Source organism: Jaculus jaculus, chromosome 14, assembly GCF_020740685.1.
Source record: "Jaculus jaculus isolate mJacJac1 chromosome 14, mJacJac1.mat.Y.cur, whole genome shotgun sequence".
Classification (NCBI taxonomy): Eukaryota; Metazoa; Chordata; class Mammalia; order Rodentia; family Dipodidae; genus Jaculus; species Jaculus jaculus.
The window spans coordinates 17,887,417-17,911,738 of NC_059115.1; the positions used below are offsets into that span (position 1 = coordinate 17,887,417).

Sequence of the window (24,322 nt, forward strand, 5' to 3'; positions counted from 1 at the left end):
TTAGTGCATCGCACTAGGATCCACCCGGGTTTGACAGAAGGTGAGGACAGGGCTCTTACTAGGTCCTTTCTTAGTCCAGGAATCATTATTCTCCCTTGTCTGCTCCATCACTGGATCTGTTTCTAACACAGGATCCCTTGTCCCAAGAGGAGGACATGCCAAACTTTCCATGCTTTCTTGCTCTGTCCTGCAGATGGAAACACAGAACACTTACCTGACTCAGTCTCTGCAGAACATTCTGTTCAGTGCACAGATCCTGACTTCACAACCAGCATGTGGGAGGCGGAGGCAGCTCATCCCTGAGATAAAGTCTGAGACTCTGTGACCTCACCTCCCTTCTGACTGCAATTTTCACTTCACCTGCAGTGGCCATGACAGCGCTGGCCTGGGGAGCTGAGAACTTTTTAAAAACTTGTTCCAGTTGCTGATTACCAGAACCAATTATGAGTTCCTTTGTCTTCAAGGAAACAAAGTGTACTGAAGGGCCTCTGACCTGCTCCTGGTCCCAGAAGGACGTCAAGGTCTCCTGTGGAAGGTGCAGGAGATACTGAGGATTGAGTTATGAGACCTCATATGCTACGAAGTCTGCGTGTCTTCCTTGGTCCCAAAACTCCCTGTGTGCTTCAAACAGAAATCAAACGAATTTTTAAAATTTTTTTTTCAGATCCCTAACCTGCCAGATTTTAGAGAACTCAGCATAATGCTACAATCATTCACTATCTGATGTTCTTCAATGAAGAGTAAAAGGATGAACATGATGTTGTGATTATACTAGAAATCCTTGGACTAATTTGTAAAAACTGGGTTCAAATTAATTTAGAGATGATGATGTAGAAATAGTCTATGAAAAGTTATAAATACCAACTTTAGCAGTGACGAATTCTTACTAGAGCAGCATGACTTGAAGAAAAATATAATAGACATCCCTTAGAAGGAAAAGTGTTTGCTGTAGATGTTCATCTGAAATTTCCTACATCATTTATTAAATCAGTGTGCAGATATTCCAAAAAACTAAAAACAGAACTATATTATGAGTCAGATATACCTCTCCTGAGCATGTACCCATGTCACTCTCTATCCAACAATGGATATACTGGCACATCCATGCTCATGGCTGCTGGAGTCACAGTACCTATGAACTGGGATCAGTGTAGATGTCCGTCACCTGATAACTGAATAAGGAAAGTGTGGCACATACACACAGTGGAATTCTATTGAGTCATAAAGATTGTATTCAGTTATAAAATCTGCAGGAGATAAATGGACCTATAAAATATTATATTAAGGTTACCCAGACCCAGAAGGAATATATCACATGTTCTTTCTAGTATGAGGGCATAAAACCTAATAGAAAGTATGTGTAATTAAGTGGGCATAAGGATAGGTAGAAGCCAGAAAATCAGAAAGAGGCACAGGCAATGGGAAAAAGAAGCTATACAAAGTCAGGAGGGCAAGAGAACACGTGACATTGTCAATATGAAGTGGAGATTATGAGGTGGAAGGAAACAGTGGGTGAAGGAGGCCAGGGTGATGTAGGAATGGTGATAGTGGATGGCAGCTGAACTGAACATGTACGTTTCTCTTGTCACTATTTCCTTAATCATGCATGTAAATAGCATCCACATTGTATTAAATACTTTAAATTTTAAGATAATAAAGTTTAATTAAAAAACACCTCTTATAGTATTTCTGAACATAGAATGTCCATCACTGAACCCCTGAAATTTCACTCCTTTCTATCCATGTCCACTGTCTTTTATTATCTGCTTGTGATGCATTATATGTCTAGTAACAAAAACAACAACAAAATCCTAGATCTCTGGTATCAGCAACTTATTTTCTCATAAGAAACTTACTTACTTAAGTGAAATTTTTCTTTGTTTCATGTAATCCAGAAAATCCTCAGCAAGCCATTGCATAGCTACAGGTATAGAAGTATCAGAAGACAGGGAGCAGAGCAAGCCTCTGAGAAGCAAATGCAATGGTAAGGTAGGTACCCAGGACATCAGCTCTGGAATTAGGAGGACCAAATAAAGTTAGAAGTGTGTCTGAGAGTAAAGTGCACAGATTCTTTCCCATATGATTAGGTTGGAGATTAGGTAGCATCTCTCACATGCTATTCACTTCGGTCAGCAGAATCATTAATGATTAGAGCCATTCTCACGGGGATCTTCTTTCTGTTATCTTCATTTGATGTATTGTTGTTGGTAACTCAAAATGATGAAAAGTAACTCTTGAGTTTTCTTATTGGTCCCAATTGAATCTCTTGCATTGTGAGCAATGAGAGGTGCAAGATTAAAACGTCTATACTCTGTGGCCCAAGGCCATGTTGCAGCTTGAAGACAAAGCCAGCTGCCTCAGGAATACCAGGCAATTGCAGATCTGCAGCATCACATCCCTGCTTAGGAAGTCCTTTAGCCAGTCTCCATGTCCTGCCACTGCTGCAGTGTCCTCCCCAAGTGACACAACTGCATTCTGAGTTTCCAGGATATCCATCATTTCTCTCCACACCAGTGTGTCACACAATATCTCCTAATGCTCTGCAAAACACATAAAGTGGCAATAGAATCTTAAACATTCAGAATATTATTTAAATACGCATATATAATATACTGCTTCGTATTCTATTGTAGGAATGAAGGGATGTTAGGGCACACCACTGATTTGATCTTCACATGTTTGGAGACATGAACATATTTTTTCCATATTTGGAATTCACTCAGGCATACCACACACGATGACACAATGTAAATGATGGTATGAAAGTGATTGAAGTTATGATATTTGTGATGTTATTAGTCCTGAGATAGTGCATCTATATGAGTATGAAATCATGGGAATGGCTATAGGTAGTATATATTTCAGTTTGAGTATGTGAGTGTCCATATTTGGTTAAGAATGGAATAGAGGGCTGGAGAACTGAGAGATGGAGTAGTGGTTAAGGCACTTGCCTACAATGCCAAAAGATCCAGGTATGATTCCCCTGGACCCACATAAAGCCAGACACAGAAGGTGGCGCATGAATCTGGAGTTCATTTGTAGTTGATGGAAGCTTTGACATGCCCATTCACTCTCTAAAAAGATGGATATAAAAATTAACAAAAAAATGAATGGAATGGACAGAAAGAGAATGATGAATGAACAAGGATTTATTTACACAGGACTACAACAAAATGAACAAAAATGGACTTCCAGTGACTTCAGGTTTGACAGCAGACTGGCTACAAAATCAACCCAGGTCTGAAAACAAGTTGCCGGATTCCAGGTAAGAGGCACTGAAGCAGGACCTGAACCACCAGAGCAATAACAGGTCCCATAGAATGGGGACACAGAGGCTGTATCATAGACAGAAGCTCCTCTCTTCAGCAGGAGTCAGAGGCTTCCATGGCAGCAGCTCCCCTTGTGTCTCCAAGGCAGGAGAGACTTGAGGCATCTAGAGCACATGTGCTGAGTTATAAGCAGCATTAGGCCAAATGGCTGCTCGGGCCCTGCAGAGGCAGGAACAAGTTCAGTGCTAGAATCTGGGAGTGGTGGCCCATGCCTTTAATCCGAGCACTGGAAAACTGAGGTAGAAAGATCCCAGTGAATTCAAGTCCACCCTGAAACTACATAGTAAATTCTAGATCAGACTGAAAACAACAAAAAGTTCAGTTCCAGAGCAAAAATTCCTATGCAGCTTTAGCATTCAGTACCCCAAGATCAAGTATATCCAGGAGCCAACCCCAGTGCTACCAGCTCCAGAGGCACTGGGTTTGGTATCTCACCCCCAAGCAGCCTGATGTGACCAGACCCAAGTTGTCATCTCCAGAGACAGACAGGTCTTTGTTGTTGGAGTCATCTTTCTTCAGAGACTGGTGGATTTGTATTCTAAGAAACTGAAGACAGAGTTTATGTAGACCAAGAGGCACCCTGCCTGGTGCACGCAAATAAGAATAAATCATGAAGACCAACCAAAAGAGCTAGGGAATCTGGCAAAATTCAAAAGTTCCTTCCAAACACTTGTTTTTTTCCTTGGTGTCATGGCAACTACCAAGTGTCCAAACCATTAAAAGAATTGCAGAGTGCTGAATTGCAGTGGAAACTCCTGATCACACTACAGCCATTACCAGTGATAGGAACATTCACTCCATGACAGTTCATAAAGCCCGTGATCCAGAGCAGCACTGGGTGTCTGAATGGGCACGGGCAGAACGCCATGCAGTTTTCAGTAAGCACCTGAGATTTCTCCCTGTGCTTGCCTGCTCTGATCACTGTTAGTGCTGTGGGAGCCCTCAGTTTCCAGTTATCATACCATGATCTCCCTTTTATTCATCTCATTAGATGCTCTTCTTACACAGTGGACTGATTCTGTTCTTTTGCCAAATACTCTAAGACAGGACATGTAGTGGATTAGAAAATTAATAAATCACAAGATTTCGTGTACAAGAACTGAGGGACAACTGGAATCCAGTGAGACACATGAGCCACTTTGCACATTGTTCAAAAAACCAGACCTCTCTCTCTCTCACTCTCTCTCTCTCTCTCAATATATATATGGAGTCTATCTTTTAATAAGTCTGTCTTTTAATTTGAGGTCATCATCTTTTCCTTTTCTCCTGTCATGAGGGTCTTGTGTACGTGTTACTAGGCACTATGAGGTCATGGATATCAAGACCAAGTTCTGCCAGGACAGTTGTTTGGAAGGATTCTTCAGTGGACCCTAAGCCTTGGAGGGTGTGAGATGTTTCAGTGCTGGACACTCCTCCATCCCTTCTTCTCAGTTCTATGTTGCATTTCGGGTCATCCCAATGGTCATCACCAACTGAAAAGTGAAGTTTCTCTTACCAGAAACGAGAGTAGTATTAACATATGAATATGAACATTAAGTATATGCTTTCAGGACAATTTGGTGAGAATAATATATGCATTTATCCAGACAAGAGCAGGCTTTATGCCCCTAAGGCTCATGACCTCCCCTGCCATAGGCTTTTGATTAGTTTTTCAGTACCAGGCACGTATTCCCTCCTATAAAGTGGGCCTTCAGTGAAATTAAAGAGCACTTTATTTCTCCCAGAGAAGACATGCCACTATTGCACTTTGTCAGTCATTTGGCCTGTCTGGCCAAACCTGAGACTTGGGAGGTCCACTGTTTTTGCTGCTAATGACTTCTGTCTCCCATAAGGCTGCATACAAGCTTTTCCCAGCTTTCAGTTGGCTGGAATACAGGAAGAAGGTTTTCTACTCAGCACCAGCTTGATTTCTTAGTGACTTTGCCACTCAGGCATGTGAAGTCTTCAGCAATAGGGTCTTACCATTTCTTTCTCGCAGGAAACCAAGGGCCTTGGTGATAACCTGTTGTGATTTGGAGGCAACAGTGACCTCCCTGGCCAAAAACTCACTGGAAGGTATCCCATCCCAGGCACTGAAAATATTTTAATAGCAATCCATGGCATCTGGATGTGCCATTGTCCAAAGAAGTAGGCTTTCATGTGTCTTCTTCAGAATATCTTGAATTTTGATTGACCCTCCTCCCATACTTCTCTTACCCAGTCTCTTCCCCTAACCTCGCTTAGGCCTTTTACCACCCCGTAATCTGTTCTTCTAATTACATATATACAATATCATCCCCTTAAGACTTTCCCTCTCCTCCCTCCCTTATAGCCTGTTTCTAGCTCAAGGGCCTCAGCTATTGATTTTTTGTTGCAGTTCCCACACAAGCTTATACATTTGAAGCTAGGATCCATGCGTGAGAGAGAAAATGTGACATTTGGCTTTCTGGGCTTGGGTTACCTCACTTAGTATAATCCTTTCCAAATCCATCTATTTCCCTGGAAATTTCATAATTTCATTTTTATTTATCACTGAATACATCCCATTGTGTAAATGTACCACATCTTTATTATCCATTCATCTGTGGATGGACATCTAGGCTGGTTTCATTTCCTAGCTATTGTGAATAGAGCAGCAATAAACATTGTTGTGCAAGTATCTCTAAGATAGTGAAAAGAGTCATTAGGATATATGCCTAGGAGTGCTATAGCTGGATTGTATGGTAAATCTATTTTTAGGTGTATCAAGAACCTTCACACTGATTTCCACAATGGCTGTACCAGATTACATTCCCACCAACAGTGTAGAAGGATGCCCCTTTTATTCATCCTTGTCAACATTTATTGTCATTTGTTTTCTTGATGATAGCCATTCCTAGAGGAGAGACATGGAATCTCAAGGTAATTTTAATTTGCATTTTCCTGATGGCTAATGATGTAGAACACTTTTTTAGATGTTTATATGCCATCTGTATTTCTTCTGGTGAGAATTCACTATTTAGTTCAATAGCCCATTTTTTGATTGGATTGTTTGATTTCTTATTGTCCTGTTTTTCTGAGTTCTTTGTATATTCTGGATATTAATCTTCTGTCAGATGTGTAACTGACAAAGATTTTATCCCATTCTGTAGGTTGTCTCTTTGCTCTATTCACAGTGTACTTTGCTGTACCAAGGCTTTGTAATTTCATGAGGTCCCAGTGGTGGATTAGTGGTATTATATTCTGGGCAATTGGGGTTATATTCAGAAAGTCATTACCCATGCCAATATGTTGAAGGGTTTCTCCTACCTTTTCATCTAGCAATTTCAGAGTTTCAGATATAATATTAAGGTCTCCAATACACTTGGATTTGATTCTTGTGCATGGAGAAAGACAAGGATATATTTTCATCCTTCTACATATAGACTTCCAGTTTTCCCAGCACCACTTGTTGAAGAGGCTTTCTTTCCTCCAATAAATATTTTTGGCATTTTTTTGTCAAAAATCAGATGGATGTGGCTGCCTGGATAAACATCAGGGTCCTCTATTCTGTTCCACTGATCTACATGTCAGTCTTTGTGCCAATACCATGTTATTTTTGTTATTATGGCTTTGTAATATAGCTTAAAATAGGGTATGGTGATACTACCACCCTTATTTTTGTTGCTCAAAATTGCTTTGGCTAGTACAGATTTTTTTTTATGATTCCAAACAAATTTTAGGCTAGTTAATTTTCTATGTCTATGAAGAATTCCATTGGAATTTTAATGGGGAATGCATTAAATGTATAGATTGCTTTTGGCAAGACTGACACTTTTACAATATAGATTCTTCCAATCCAAGAACATGGGTTGTCTTTCCATTTCCTTGTGTCTCTGTATTTACTTTGTATTCTGCTATTGTTGCTAAAAAGTGTTTATCAGCTCTAACAGTTTGCTGATAGAGACTTTAGGGTCTTTTATGTATAGAATCATATTATCTGCAAATAATGATAATTTGATCTGTTCCTTTTCTATCTATCATCTATCTATCTATCTATCTATCTATCTATCTATCTATCTATCTATCTATCTATAATTTGACAACTTCTATACTTACAGACAACAAACCATGGTATTTCCCTCCCCTCCTTCCCCCTCCCTGCCTTTCTCCTTCATAACTATGCTCTCTGTCATATTCCCTCCCTCTCTCCATGAGTCTCTTTTAATTTGAGGTCATCATCTTTTTCTCCTATTATGAGGGTTTTGTGTGGGCATTGCTAGGCACTGAGAGGTCTTGGATATTGAGGCTAAATTCTGTCCAGACAGTTGTATGTAAGGAGTAGTACCCTTCCTTTGGCTCTTGCATTCTTTCTGCCACCTCCTCCACAATGAACCCTAAGCCTTGGTGGGTATGAGATGTTTCAGAGCTAGGCACTCCTCTGTCCCTTCTTCTCAGCACTGTTTTGCCTTTTGGGTCATCACAGTGGTCATCATCATCTGAAAAGAGAAGCTTCTCTAACCAGAAGTGAGAGTAGCATTAATATATGAGCATGAACATTAAGTGTAGTGATTTCAGGGCAATTTGGTGAGAGTAATATATGCATTTATCCAGACAAGAGCAGGCTTTATACCCCTAAGGCTCATGACCTCCCCTGCCATAGGCTTTTGATTAGGTTTTTGGTACCAGGCACATATTCTTCCCATAGAGTGGGCCTTCAGTCCAACTACAGAGAAGTTGGTTCCCCTAGAGCAGACATGTCTCTATTGCACTCTTTCAGTCATTTGGCCTGTCTGACCAAACTTGAGGCTTCCAGTGTCCACTGTTTTCACCGCTGATTACTTCTGTCATCCATAAGACTGCATACAGTGCAGCTTTTTCCAGCTGTCTGTTGGCTGGGCTACAGGGAGAAGGTTTTCTGTTCAGCACCAACTTTATTCCTCAGTGACTATGCTACTCAGGCATGTGAAGTCTTCAGCAATAGGGTCTTTACCATCTCTTTTTCACAGGAAACCAAGGGCCTTGGCAATAGCTTGTAATATTTTGGTGGCAACAAGGACCTCCCTAGCCAATGACTCACTGGGAGGTATCCCATCCCAGGCCCTGAAAATTTTCTAGTAACAAGCTATGGTTTCTGGATGTGCCATTATTTAAGAAAGTAGATTTTCCTATGTCTTATTCAGAATATCTTGAATTTTGATTGACCCCCCCCAACCCATTCTTTCATATAATCTCTTTCCCTGATCGTGCTTAGGTGATTCCCCTCCCTGTAATCTCTCTTCTACTTACATATATACAATATCATGCCCTTAAGACTGTCCCTCTCATCCCTCCTTATAGCCTTTTTCTAGCTTATGGGCCTCTGCTACTGATTTTTGGTTCTAAATCACACACAAATCTATACATTTGTAGCTAGGATGCACAGAGAAGAGAGACATGCAATGTTTGGATTTATGGGCCTGGGTTACTTCGCTTATTACAGATCAATCCATTTCTCTGCAAATTTCATAATTCCATTCTTCTTTACTGCTGAATAGAATTCCATTGTGCAGATATACCACATTTTTTTTCTTTTTTGGCTTTTCGAGGTAGGGTCTTACTTTAGCCCAGTCTGACCTGGGATTTGTTATGGAGTCTCAGGGTAGCCTTAAACTCATGGAAATCCTCCTAACTCTGCCTCCCAAATGCTGGGATTAAAGGCATGCACCACCATGCCCAGCCATATTTTTATTATCCATTCATCTGTGGATGGACACATAGGCTGTTTACATTTCCTAGCTATTATGAATAGAGCAGCAATAAACATGGTTGTGCAAGTGTCTCTATGGTAGTGAGTAGAGTCATTAGGATATATGTGTAGGAGTGCTATAGCTGAATCATATGGCGAATTTATTTTTAGCTGTCTCAAGAACCTCAACATTGATTTCCACAATGGCTGTACCAAATTACGTTCCCACCAACAGTGCAGAAAGGTTCCCCATTTTACCACATCCTGGCCAACATATCTTGTCATTTGTTTTCTTGATGATAGCCATTCTGATGGGAGAGAGATGGAATCTTAAGGTAGTTTTAATTTGCATTTCCCTGATAACCAAGGATGTAGAATACATTTTTTAGACGTTTATATGCCATCTGTATTTCTTCCAGTGAGAACTCTCTATTTACTTCCATAGCCCATTTTTTGATTGGGTTGTTTGATTTCTTATTGTTCTGTTTTTTTGAGTTCTTTGTATATTCCAGATATTAATCATCTGCCAGATGTGTAACTGGCAAAGATTTTCTCCCATTCTGTATGTAGGTTGTCTCTTTGCTGTATTCACAGTGTTCTTTGCTGTACCAAAGCTTTGTAATTTCATGAGATCCTAGTAGGTGATTAGTGGTTTCATTTTCTAAGCAGTTAGGGATATATTAAGAAAGTCATTACTTATGCCAATATGTTGAAGGGTTTCCCCTACCTTTTCCTCTAGCAATTTCAGAGTTTTAGGTTTGATATTAAGGTCCCTGATCCACTTGGATTTGATTCTTGTGCATGGAGAAAAACAAGAATCTATTTTCATCTTTCTACATATAGATATCCAGTTTTCCCAGCACTACTTGTTGAAGGGTCTGTCTTTTCCCCAATGAATATTTTTGGCATTTTTGTCAAAAATCAGATGGATGTAGCTGCCTGGGTTAACATCTGGTTCCTATATTCTGTTCCATTGATCTGCATGTGTGTCTTTCTGCCAAAACCATTCTGTTTTTTGTTTTTTTTTTCTACGACTTTGCCATGTAGCTTAAAATCGAGTATGGTGACACCACCAGCCTTATTTTTGTTGCTCAAAATCATTTTCGCTATTTGTGGTTTTTTTGTGTTTCCAAATGAAGTTTAGGATAGTTTGTTTTCTATCACTGTGAAGAATGTCATTGGAATTTTAATGGGGATTGCATTAAATGTGTAGATTGCTTTCGGTAAGATTGACATTTTCACAATATTAATTCTCCCAATCCAAGAACATGGGATAAAGCCAGGTGTGGTGGCGCACGCCTTTAATACCAGCACTCGGGAGGCAGAGGTAGGAGGATCGCCGTGAGTTCAAGGCCACCCTGAGACTACAGAGTTAATTCCAGGTCAGCCTGGACCAGAGTGAGACCCTACCTCAAAAAAAAAAAAAAAAAAAAAAAAGCTAAAGAACATGGGATATCTTTGCATTTCCTTGTGAGTTCTGCAATTTCTCACTTGAGTGTTTTAAAGTTCTCATTGTAGAGCTCCTTCACTTCCTTAGTTAAGTTTATTCCAAGGTACTTTTGTTTTTGTTTTTCAGGCAATTGTGAATGGAAAAGATTCCCTGATTTCATTCTCTGCACTTTTGTTGTTAGTATATAGGATATCCACTGACTTCTGTGTATTTATTTTGTATCCTGCTATGTTGCTAAAAGAGTTTATCACATCTAACAGTTAGTTGGTAGAGTTTTTAGGGTCTTTTATATATAGAATCATATCATATGCAAATAGTGATAATTTGATCTCTTCCTTTCCAATTTGCATCCCTTTTATGAGTGTGTCTTGCCTTATTGCTATAGCTAAGACTTCCAGTACTATATTAAATAAACATAGGAACAGTTGACACCCTTGTTTTGTTCCTGAATTTAGTGGAAAAGCTTCAAGTTTTTCACCATTTAGTATTATGTTGGCTGTAGGTTTGTCATAAATAGCTTTTATTATGTTGAGATATGTTCCTTCTAGACCCAGATTCTGTAATGCTTTTACCATGAAAGGATGTTGGATTTTGTCAAATGCCTTTTCTCTGCCTATTGAGATGATCATGTGATTTTTGTCCTTCGGTCCATTTATATGATGCATTACATTTATTGATTTGCATATGTTGAACCATCCCTGCATCCCTGGGATAAAGCCAACCTGATTAGAATGAATAAACTTTTTGATATATGCTTGTATTCTGTTTGCTAATATTTTGTTCAAAAATTTTCCATCTATGTTCATGAGAGATATTGGTCTATAATTTTCTGTTTTTGTTCTATCTTTGCCTGGTTTTGGTATGAGGTTGATGCTAGCTTCACAGGACTTTGGTAGAATTCCTTCCTTTTCTATTTTACAGAAAAGTTTGAGAAGCATTGGTGTTTGTTCTTCCATGAAGGTCTGGTAAAATTCACCAGTGAATCCACTTGGTCTTGTGCTTTTATCAGTTGGGAGACTTTTTATAACTGCTTAGATCTTTGTACTTACTATAGGTGTATTTAAGTGGTTTCTCTCATCTTGATTTAATTTTGGTAGGTCATATGAATCAAGGAAATCATCCATTTATTTCAGATTTTCAAACTTAGAGGCACATATATTTTTAACATATGTCCTTATAACTGTCTGAATTTCTTTGGTATCTGTTGTAATGTTGTCTTTTTCATCTCTAACTTTATTAATTTTTGTCTCTTCTCTCTTTCTTCTGGCCAAATTTGGTAAGGTCTTATCAATCTTGTTTATCCTTTCAAAGAACCAACTCTTTGTTTCATTGATTCATTGGATTTTTTTTTTTTTTGGTTTCTATCTTATTAATTTCTGCCCTAATATTTATGATTTCTTCTCATCTACTTCTTCTTGGTTTGTCTTGTTCTTCTTTTTTCCAAGGTGGAGCATTAAATTGTTTATTTATGAACTCACTTAGCTATAAATTTCCCTCTAAGGACTGCCTTCATTGTGTCCCAAAGGTTTTGGTATGTTTTATTATCATCATCATTTGATTCTATGAATTTATTGATTTCCTTTTTGATTTCTTCAATGATACACTGATCATACAATAATGTACTGTTTAGTATCCATGCATTTCTATATGTTCTGCAGCGTTTTTTGTTGCTGATTTGCAGTTTAATCCCATTGTGGTCAGATGGAGTACAAGGGATTATTCAATTTTCCTATAATTGTGGAGATTTGCTTTGTGTCCTAATATATGATCTATTTTAGGGAATGTTCCATGTGCTGCTGATAAAAATGTATGTTCTGCAGCATTTGGATGGAATGCTCTGTAGATATCTGTTAGGTCCATTTGTTCCATGACATCATTTAATTGAGTAGTCTCTCTATTTTTTGCCAGGATGTCCTGCCAATTGATGAGAGTGGGGTATTTAAGTCATCCACTGAAATTGTGTTTGATGTCATATGTAACCTTAAGTCTAATTGTGATTGTTTGATGAAACTGGAAGCTCCCATGTTAGGTATATATATGTTTAGGATTGTAAAGTTCTCCTGTTGGCTGTTCTTTAAATCAGTATAAAATGACCTCTTTCTCTTTCCTCACTAATGTTGTTTTGAAGTCTATCCTGTTTGTTTCCTGGGCCCATTTGCTGGAAATCCCATTTTCCATCTTTTTTTTTTTAATTTAATTTATTAGTTTTCTTTTTAGCAAATACAGGCAGTTTGGTACCTTTGTTTAGGCTCATCTGTGATCTACCCCTTCCCATTAGACCCTCCTTGTTAATGAAAATGGGTCGTGCATTGTGGAGTTAGTCCCCAGTTATTGGTATGATAAATGTCTCTGCAAATCATGACCCAACATGTGACTCTGACATTCTTTCCACCCCCTCTTCCACAAAATTTCCCTGAGCCATGTTGGGTTCATTTTTGGTCTGCTTCAGTGCTGAGGTGTTGGGGGCCTCTGAGGCTCTGGCTCTCTGCTTTGGTAGGAGTTGATTTTTCTCTACGTTGATCTCCTTCCCCTTTGTGCTGGTATCCGGTTCACAGGAAAACATCACCCTTGCTTATTTCGCCAGTCGTCCTTAGTTTCAGTTGGGCCCCTTTTGAGGTATGTTGGGGCTGCTCTCTTCTTAGGATCTGCATCTATCTGGAAAAGAGAAGCAGATTCTCCAGTGGAGAGTAAGTTAGCGCCCGGAAAATTGAGATAAGACTTACTTTTTTGATAGACAGTATGGTAGGTTTAGGCCCTCTTATACCCCGTGATTGATGGTAGCTTGATATTGTAGAGTGGGCTTGTGTTTGGGTATGGTTCTGACTTGTTTCCCAGCTCCAGCTATGGGTCTAGTACCACTGAGTGGATCAGTTAGCCAAATCAAGAGCAATTGATTCCTCACCATGGCTGTGTACCACTATTGCACTTGTGTGGGCATCACATCCGGTTATTTGTTGCTAATTAGGTTAAACAATGTGTTGCTTGGACAGGTCTTGGTCATTTCCCCCAGTCGCCTATGTAGCGCCTTCTGGCACTAGACAAGCTGACTGTCTGGGGACTGACTCTCTCCTGGCTTCCAGCCATGTCATTCCATTTTACACATCAGCTGTGTATGGAGTCTTCAGCAATAGGGTCTTACCACTGGCCTTTGGTGGGTCATCAAGTACTCTGACAGAAGTCTGTCATTGTTTTGGGAAACCTTGTAGGTTTCTCTGATCAAAAGCTCATTGTGGATGGTAGGCCCAAGCTGGAACTGGGGGTTACAGGTCAGTGTCCACTATGAAATTGAGGAAAAAGATAACTAATATACAAGAGTTAGAGAGGATAGAGATAGAGGGGAGAGGGGGAGAGGGAGGGAGGGAAGATGTAGAAGATTTAGGTCAGTTTTGATCCTACATTCTCCAGTGTCTTGTAGTTCAGGTGTTTCCTGTAAGGGTCTAGTGAAGGTTCAGCCATTTGGTCTGTCTTTTAGGAAGTAGAATTTTATGGTACCATTGCCGTTTGTGTCTGGATTACTGTTTTCCACCCTTTGATTCCCTCCCCGCCCTCCCATCCATCTTATTGTCTAGTCCATGAGGTGCTTGCTGGGTATGTAAGGCATCTTGGGCAGATTCAGGTTAGGTGTTGCAGATGAGTGAGACTATGTGTCAATTTTTTTTCTGTGATTGGGTAAGTTCGCTGAGAATGATCTGTTCCAGGTTCAACCATTTTTCCTCAAATTTCTTTATGTCATTTTTTTGCTCCTGGATAGGCAGAATTAACATTGTGAAGATGACAATCCTACCAAAGGCAATATATAGATTTAACGCAATTCCAATTAAAATCCCTACAGTGTTCTTCACAGAGATAGAAAAAATGATCTCAAATTTCATATGGAAAGGTAGAAGGCCTCCCATATCCAAACATATCCTCAGCAAAAGAAATACCTCTGGTGGCATCACCATACCCAATATAAAGCTATATTACAAAGTCATAGTAATAAAAACAGCATGGTACTGGCATAAAAACAGGAGTATAGACCAATGGAATAGACTTGAGGACCCGGATTTTGGGTCAAGAAACTATAGCTACTTGATATTTGACAAAGGCCCAAACAATATAGACTGGAGAAAAGATAGCATCTTCAACAAATGGTGCTGGACAAACTGGATAACCACATGCAGGAAACTAAAACTTGATCCACACATTTCACCATGCACAACACTCAAATCCACATGGATCAAAGACCTCAACATAAGACCAGAAACTCGAAAACTACTGGAAGAAAATTTAGGAAGTACTTTCCATGATATAGGAATGGAAAAAGACTTCCTGAATAAAACCCCAGTGGCTCAAGTTCTTAAACAGTCACTCAACCATTGGGATCATATGAAGCTGAAGAGTTTCTTTACAGACAAGCATATAATAAGCAAAGCCAATAGAATATCCACAGAATGGGAGAAAATATTTGCATGTTATCCAACTGATAGAGGCCTTATCTCTAGAATTTACAAAGAACTCAAAAGTCTAAACAATAAGAAGACAAATATCCCACTCACAAAATGGGGCACAGAGTTAAACAGGCAATTCACAGAGGAAGAGGTACAAATGGCAAACACACACCTAAGAAAATGTTCATCATCCCTAATCATCAGAGAAATGCAAATTAAAACAACTATGAGATTCCACCTTACCCCAATAAGGATAGCCAACATCAAAAGGTCAAATGAAAATAAATGCTGGCGAGGATGTGGAGAAGCAGGGACACTCATTCACTGTTGGTGGGAATGCAGGATGGTACAACCACTTTGGAAAGCAATATGGAAACTCCTGAAAAAGCTGGCTATAGAAATACCAACAGACCCAGTTATACCATTACTGGGCATGTACCCTAAAACCCTCAAACCAAAAGCCAGAGAGATTTGCTCAACCATGTTTGTAGCAGCTCAATTCGTAATAGCTAAAAGCTGGAACCAACCCAGATGTCCATCATTAGAAGAATGGATAACAAAGATGTGGTATATCCATTTTCCATCTTTTTATCCTAAGGTGGTGTCTATCTTTTATTTGAGAAATGAGTTTCCTGGAGGCAACAAATGGCAGAATCCTGCCTTTTAATCCAGTCTGCAAGCCTGTGTCTTTTGGATGGTGCATTGAGGCTATTGATATTATTGAAAGGTATGCATCTATTCTCACCATTTTTCTTATTTTGTAGTGTTTCCTGTTTTCCCTTTACTCATTTGTTTAAACTGTTATTTGACTGTGGTTTATTTTATCCTGTTTCCATCTGTGTATGTTTTGCTTTTTTTTTTTTTTTTTTGGCATTAAGAATTCCTTCAAGTATTTTCTGTAGAGCTGGTTTGGTTGTCATAAATTCCTTTAGCCTGCTTTTGTTGTGGAATGACCTTATTTCTCCATCAATTTGGATAGATAGCTTTGCAAGATAAAGTAGTCTTGGTTGACAGTTGTTATTTTTCAGAACTTGGAACACATCATTCCAAGTCATTCTGGCTTTTCAAGTTTGTGTTGAGTAATCTATAATTATTCTGATGGGCTTGCCTTTGTAGGTGACTTGCTTCTTCTTCTTCTCTCTAAATGCTTTCGATATATTTTCTTTGGTTTATGTGTTTAGTAGTTTATTTATAACATGGTGAGGAGTGGTTCTTTCCATATTTTGTCTGTTTGGTGTTTTAAAATCTTCTTGTATCTGCACTGGCATTTCTTTCCTAATCTGAGAAAAATTTTCTTCTATGATTTTGTTGAAAGCATGTACTAAATCTCTGGATTAAAATTCTTCTCCTTCTGTTATACCCCGAATTCTTATGTTTGATCTTTTCATAATGTCCTGAATAGCTTGAAATTCCCATTCATGCCTTGCTATTAGCTTGTCTTTCTCTTTGTTGGACTGTATTAGATCTGCTACCAGGTCTTCTATTTTAGATATTCTGTTCTTTCCTTCATCCATTCTACTGGCGAGACTTTCCACAGTTTTTTTTTTTTTTTTTTTTTTTTTTTTTTTAATTTCACTGATTGTATTCTTCAGAGCCAGGATTTCAGCCTGCTTTTCTTCAGTATTTCTATTTCCTTACTCATGTCTTGTAATGACCTCTTTAGTTCATTAAGCTGATTTCCTGTGTTCTCTTTCAGAAGTTTGTTTTCTTCTTTGATTCCCTTCATTTCTTCTCTGATTTCTTTGAGCATAGTTACCATTATTTTCTTGAAATCTTTGTCAGGCATTTCATCTAAAACAGTCTCATTGGTGATAATTTCTGATGGATTTATAATTTTTTGATGGGACTGTATTGCCTTGATTCTTTTAGTTTTTTATATTATATTGTAGCCACATTTGCATCCTGAGTTGTTTTGGTGCTTGGATTTTCTACTTATCTGCAGTGTTCCCAGATGTGGCAATCCACCTCTATATGCCCTTAGGATGAGTTCAAGGTGTAGCTGTTGTCCCTCAATCAAGCCACCAAAGTAATCCTAGGTGTTGAGTTTGCTTGCTAAGCAAGTATTCTAGTGGACTGGGTGGAATAATTTACTGGAAAAATTTTAAACTTTGAGTAACGTACACAATCAATAAAAAGCAGCACAAAGTTTGCAATTGTGTGGATTAAAACAAACAGATAGTCATATAAAGCCAAAATTTCTAAGGGTGTGTGTTGTTTTACACCCTTAATCTTGTCAGCTGGGAGGTAGAGATTTCTGTTCTGAATTGGGTTTCAGGTCAACCTGGATCTGGATCAGACCCTGCCCCCAATAATGACAAAAGCAAAAAACAAAGGCCATATATATATATGAAAGCACCCAAGGTAATAAAATTCAACCCCAAAATACTTCAAAATAGTAAGTCCAACCAACAATATATACCCCAGAACCTGTCCTGACAAGGAAAGAGAGATTAGCTCTTTCAGGACTGTGTACCTGTCTATTTGTTTGTTTGTTTGTTTGTTTATTTATTTATTTATTTTTGTCTGTCAGCCTCGTTACCTTTTGTGGTGGCTTCCAATCTCACCTATTTTGAAAACCCACCTGGATCCCTCCATGTTGTGCTGTGCAATTGTACTTCTGATCCACTCTGCTGGCTGTGTTGCCTCTGGGGGCTGAATGCTGGAGGTTCGTTTTTTTCCTGATGGTGGGGGGATGGGAGAGTTCATACTTTTGGAGTTGCTTGCACTTTCAGTAGCTCTTTAGCTGATCTCAGCTGTCTTTCCTTCAGATTTCTTAACTTTGCAAGAAGGCTGATGGAGTTGAAATATCTATTGTTTTGTCTCTGCTGATGTTGCCACCTGGTGCATCTGGTGGGACTGTGCCAGGCAGGCACCCAGATTATGGGCTGGGATCACTTCAGTGGGACTCTAGCCGTTTTCCTCCTTTCTGTTGGGTTTTGATCTCTCCAGCTTCTCCGCTGTGTCTAAGCATGACCTATACTTCTTCCCTTTTCAAAAGGAGAATGTATTTTGCTGGGGTTTTGCTTAAATCCCTCCCTAAGCTGGTTTGGTGTGGCTCTTAAGCCACCATTTTACCTGGAAGTCCCCCCAGGCCTCAATATTTTCTGCATTTTCCAGGAGACCGCTGTAAAATTTCAAGGATTATAAGAAGTGCCGTTCACTGTTGTTTTCTTTTGAGAGTTAAGATTGTCATAATTGGTTTGGTAATTAGCAACTTGAAAAAAAGTTTCAGAAAAGTTCTTAACTCCCAAGGTCATTGCAGTCATTGCCACTACAGGGGATATGAAAATTGTAGTGTGAGGGAAGATGAGATCACAGTGACAGACCTTTATCTTGGGGATGAGCCACCTCCCTCTCTCATAATGCTGGCTGTAATAATGTTAGGATCTGCACACTCACCCAAGCTTATTCCCAGTGAAGGAATTAGGTGAGTATTTTGTATTTCAGTCTGAAAGGCAGAGGATGCAAAGATTCAATGTGTACGTTTTCACGTATTGAAAAGCTGTTCCTGGGTACAACCTGATCATGTCTAAAGGCAGATGATAGAAAGGGAGAATTCCTTGGTCAAGAACTATTATGAGTAAAGAAAAGTGTCTCTGATCTTATTCATTGTTGGTAGATCCTCCTGGTGATATTGAATTGAACTCTGAAAGTGCTCAGAAATGGTTGGAGTAAAATTGGTATAATATTCACATTCTTCTACCAGACAGAGACTAAATTTTCCATATTATTTTCACAAGTATGTTTAGAATAGCTTCAGGGATCTAGCAAAGATTTGAATGGAGCTATAATAAACATTGAATTCCAGGAAGAAACCTGGACCTGAGTCTTTCTGTGAATTAAGTGTTATCTGAAACACTGCATTTAGAACCCACTCACTGGAGACTTCAGCTGTATTTGCAGTGAAATACCAGGAGTGAATAACAATGGTGAGTGCAATTTCTCCTTTGAACTCACATAAGATTCTTATCTGCTGTATTTTATTTGTTTGCCTTGCATTTCAGTCTTTCATAAATCTTACTTCACTTTCAATAGCTTCATTTAATCTATGTATTAGTAACATAATAATTTACTTTTAAACTAGTAAAACCTTAATTTCTATCCTAACACATAGTAATAGGTAATATTTCATAATAAAGGGAGAAAGAAATATTGTTCCAGAATTTATTTTGACAGTTACTACTGTTTTCTATTTCTGAGATAATAATAAATGAATATTTCAGATGTCAGAATAAATATAGGAGTTTTCTTCCACATATTAAATGTAATCTGGCCCATGGAAACACAAAGATGGGGAATGTAGGCTATTGTGAGCTTATCACAAGTCCACTTTTGGTTCTTCCACAAAAGTCTTTGTTCTGAGATATTGTGGTAACAGAATGGACAAGACACAAATATATCTATTCCATAAGTTTTGATCAATTTTGCCTGTTTTTCACCTCATATATATAAAAGAATATAGGAAAAATTATTACACAACTGGCTACCTTATTCATGTGATATATGTGTGAATGTGTCCTTGGTCTTTATTAACATTACTCTACAGGATTTCATCCTGTGATTCACAGTTAATGGGTATGTTTATTCTTTCCCTGATGCTATTGTGCATATTTCTGGCACATGCATGCTAGAATTTGTAGTGAGATAAATAGAAATATGTCTTGGTACATTTCAAAAGTAGTGTTGTTGACATATAAGTTTACATATATTTCATATTCTATCCAACAGTTTTTTTCTCACTGTGTCTACCTGAATGAACACCCACTTCCAGTGCTCATGATTCTGGATGAAGCCACTTCCTTGGCCAAATGTGGTATTTCCTGCCATTTTTATTTTATGATTTTACTTTAAGTATGATGCAACAAGATCGTAGTGTTCATAAGGACACAAGCAATTCACCCATATGTATGATTCACCAAAGACAGTCATTTATCTCAGAATTTCTTATTCTGTGAATTTTTGGGTAGTGCTCAACAAACATCTACTCACCAAAGGAAGGTCACCACGTAAACAAAGGATCAATTCACCCATCTATGTTAACAAGCCAGTGAATTTATTAGGGCTACTTCCAGAAGCATGCATGAGAGACTGCCTTACAGCAGCATGGATGATACAAATGCAGCTGTGTCACTGAAATCCAGCCCAGTATGTGTGCTCACTTGTAACCTGGCATCTCTAGAGCTCTCTGCATTATTTGAAGGCAGCTCAGTTTGTTGGTTTGTTGGAAATCCTCCTCTCCCGTCAATTATCACTTACATAACTTTAATGACAGGCTGTGTGGATCCTGCAGTTTTAGATGATTCTTAAAATTTGGGGGGTCTCCTTTTTAAAAATTCTTTATTTTAAAATATTTTTGAAGTATTTTATTTAAGAGAAAGAGAGGAAGAGAGAGAGAGAGAGAGAGAGAATGGGCATGTAAAGGTTTCTAGCCACTGCAAAGGAACTCCAGATGCACACACCAGTATGTGAATCTGGCTTACAGGAGTACTGGGGAATTGAACATGGGCACTAAGACTTTATACTAAGGACACACACACACACACACACACACACACACACACATATATATCCATATATTTTTATTGACAACTTCTACACTTACAGACAACAAACCATGGTATTTCCCTCCCCTACCCCACTTTCCCCTTCATAACTCTGCTGTGTGTCATATCTCTTCTTTCTCTCCATTAGTCTCTTTTTTAATTTGATGTCATCATCTTTTTCTATATTTCTGAGTCTCTCTTTCCTCCTGAAAGGAATATTTCAATTTGGAAGTCACTTCATAATGTTTTCTGTCAGAATATTTTGCCCGTTTGAATGCTTTTGTGTATTCTGAAAGATATCTACACATGACACCAGTCACAATCCATGCAAGTGGTGTCATGCATGTGTGTATTGTGATTTTGTTCACAGCCACAGTTGTATGTGGCACTTGATAAGAAGTAGATCTTAGGATATATTATCTCACTTGTCATTTTGCCAACTTAAATTTTTTCTTTTATCTTTGGAAAACATTTCTTAACTTATTATTACTGAAAAGTATCCTATTGTAATTATTGGATTACTTAATATTTAAATTTATTTTAAAATTTAGAACAGAAATGCATTCATAAGGAATTTATTTTTATTTATTTATTTGAGAGAGAGAATAGAAAGAGGCAGAGAGAGAATAGATGCACCAGAGCCTCTAGCCACTAAAAGTGAACTTGGCACATACCACCTTGTGCATCTGGCTTTATGTGGGTACTGGGAAGTTGAATTTAGGTCCTTTGGCTTTGCTGGCAAGTGCCTTACCTATTAAGCAATCTCTACTGCCCAAGAAATATTTTATGGTGCAGACAACGATTAACAATATGACAAATATATCAATTTATGCTGGAAATGCTGAATGATGCTTTCTTTCTGTTGAAATGTAACTCCCCTAGCTAACAATGCCTCATTTTAAGGTGCATTTGCAACTATATATGCACAGAAATCTTCGTTATCAATATGGACATGCCAGTGTTTTAAGTGGATCACTCATTAAAAGTCAAAGAAACAATAACTATACTTTCTGTGGCATGGTTTGGCCTTGAACTCATGAGCTCAGGCCAATCCCTTCACTCAACCTCCAAGCAACTAGTAGCACCACAAAAGGTCACTATAAAATTACAGTAACTCATGCTATTCACAGAAGGGTTGCTACAATAATGAAAAGGAAATGAAATGGCTGCAATGCTCTTTTTAATAACCACAGCAAGTGGTTGATGAAGATTACTGGGTTCATTTCTATGTCTTTTTCTACCTTCAGTCCATTTATTATGAGTCATGACTCAACCCAGATACTGTTTTGTTTTTATAATAGCAGAACACATAATCCCATCATCTTTTAAGTATGTAACTTCTATGCATTGTTAATTTTTTAAATTATTGACTACTTCCATAATTATAGAAGGTAAACCACAATAATTCCCTACCCTCTTCACTTTCCCCTTTATAACTCGACTGCCTATTAGATGGCTTTCTACTCTTAGTCTCTCTTTTATTTTGATGTCATCATCTTTTCTTCATGTTATGATACTCTTGTGTAGACAATAGCGACATGTCTGTTATAGCAGAAATCAACTGCTCTCTAAATGGCTTGGAGGCCTGCTCCACAGGAGGAAATACAAGCCTAATTACTGAAAACCTTTGACAGGGCAAGTCATGATAACTATGTATTTTTGAAGAGTGTTTGCTTGTTTATTTTCTCAAAATATTAAACCACAATCTTAAGGAGGAAGTTATCATTTTAAGCTAATCCCCAGTAATGATTTCAACTTTCATCTTGAATGTGCTGTTAATATGAAGGCATGTGAGGTAAATAAAGCATGTCATTCTCTCATGAATAAATCAGAGTTTGTTGGTAGTATTTAAATAGTCTCACTTGAGTCAAATTAAATGGAACCAGTGTTGGATGTTCAACATCAACATCCTTAGTTGCTGATAATGTGGTATGTGAACAGGAAAAGCTTCATAGAAGCAAATACAGTGAAGAAATGAATGATAGATATTGTTGAGAGACTACTTTTTACAAACAAACCATGCATGTATGTCTTGTACATAGATAGTGTCAACTTTGGTAATGGAAGACATCACAGTTTCATGCACAAGGAAGCAATGTTACTGTATTTCTATAAAGCAAATGGTATGAGTGGTTTCTTGGCATTTCTCTAGGAACTATTGATTTTATTCATGGATTACAGGTGAAGGATACCCCAACTTTCTGCATCAACCTAGGCACCTTCACACATCTAAGACTGGATTTGGTAGTGAGAGAAAGAAGCAATTGCAAAGTGTTGTGTGATTGGTATTCCCTGATTCATAAACACCAGCTTTGTATTTTAGACTTCTTGGTTTGCAACCAAAATCATTGATGGGTGGCATAAAAACATCAAGTTTTCAGTACCCTAAAAATACTTATAAATGTGATTCAAAACAGGACAAGCAGATAGATATTTAACTCTTCTCTGGAAAATGTGGATTTACCACTCTGTAAATTCTAATAGCATTAGTTCTGTAGGTTATGCTGTGTTCTGAGAGAACTAGTTGATATAAATCACTTTGATGAAGATGTAGGTTTCCACAACAAACACCAAAACACTGGTGCTTTCAGGGGCAAACAACTTGTTTAGTATCAGGAACTACTGAGAAAAAATTAAAATGTCAAGAATGTCATGATGGTCTTCAAATGTTGAACTTAGAACCATCTTGACTTCATTTAATAAACAAAATAAAAGATCCCAATAAAAGATATGTGAAGTCATCTGTGTCTTAGATTGTCCTTTTCTTAGTGGTTGGATACAACTAAGTAATACCACACAAAACAGAACTGTGGTGGGGTCCATGAATTGGACCTTGTCTTATGATATCTTTCTCTGGGCTTAGAACCAAAGTTCACACCCATAACCACAGTGATCCTGTAGTATTTTATCTTGTTCTAATCCCACACCCATCTCCTCTGTTCTGAATCACTGTTAAAGCTACCTGTTTGCAATGAGAGAGACTGTTGAGAATCAGTGCCTGGAGCACCCAGCAGGAATTATTCAGAAGGCCCTCAAACACACATTCTCAGACAGTGTACAAGAGCCTGTCTGGCGTCTCATCAAATGGATAATTCTTCCAGTCGTTCTGGGTTTACTTGCTCAGCACTTGAATTGTATGAATACTTTAGCTCAAAGCGTCTATTTAAAAAGTATCTGTGGCACTGGGGAAATTATTCAGTAGGTAAAGTGCTTGCAGTTCAAGGAAAGGGTCTTAGCTCAGTACTCAGCACCCACATAAAATTCAGGCCTTATGCCATGTGCTTGTTATCCTATACAGAGGAGGCTGACCCTGGGAATACCTCATATCACTGACCAGTAGTCTAGCCAATCAGTGAGTTCTGGGTCCAGTGAGAGACACTGTTTCATAAAAATAATGTAAATAAGTGCTTGAAGAAACTATTGGAATAAGTGTCTGACTTTCACACATTTCTACACATATGTTCATATGAATCTGAATAAAAACATGAGACCATACCTATATAAATATATATGTACACAGGCACACCACACACATGCATACACAATAAAAACATTTGTGATTGATTAATTGTGGAATGTGTGTGAGAATACAGTGTATATATTTAGATAAGAATAAATCCTTGAGAATGGGGGAGTGTGGGTAGACAATAATTGTACATAGAGCCTAGAGAGTAAGGGAGAGAAAAGTTAGGTGATAATAGGAAAAAAAAATGAAATGGATATTGTTTTGAGGGGTCAAAAGGCCATGCCAGGTTCAACATGATGAAAGGACCAAGTAGGAAAGAAAGTTAAGTGATAAGGGTGTTGGTCTGTGTGCAGACAGTGTGTGCAAGGAATACTAACCACAAAGAATGCTATGCCAGCACTCAGGTAAGGAGCAAAGTGGAGCAAGTTTCACTTCAAAG

The 24,322-nt window shown here is 38.3% G+C and overlaps 1 protein-coding gene across 1 annotated transcript in view; it reads right to left on the minus strand.

The window, feature by feature from the left end:
• Positions 1 to 24,322, minus strand: part of LOC101603659 (vomeronasal type-1 receptor 4-like) — a 57,835-nt gene continuing 33,513 nt past the window's right edge. The window contains exons 3-4 of the mRNA XM_004671542.2: positions 327 to 526; positions 1 to 187 (exon numbers count right to left, since the gene is read on the minus strand). Of these exons, the coding sequence (XP_004671599.2) occupies positions 1 to 187; positions 327 to 526 (387 nt within the window). The remainder of the gene's footprint in view (positions 188 to 326; positions 527 to 24,322) is intronic.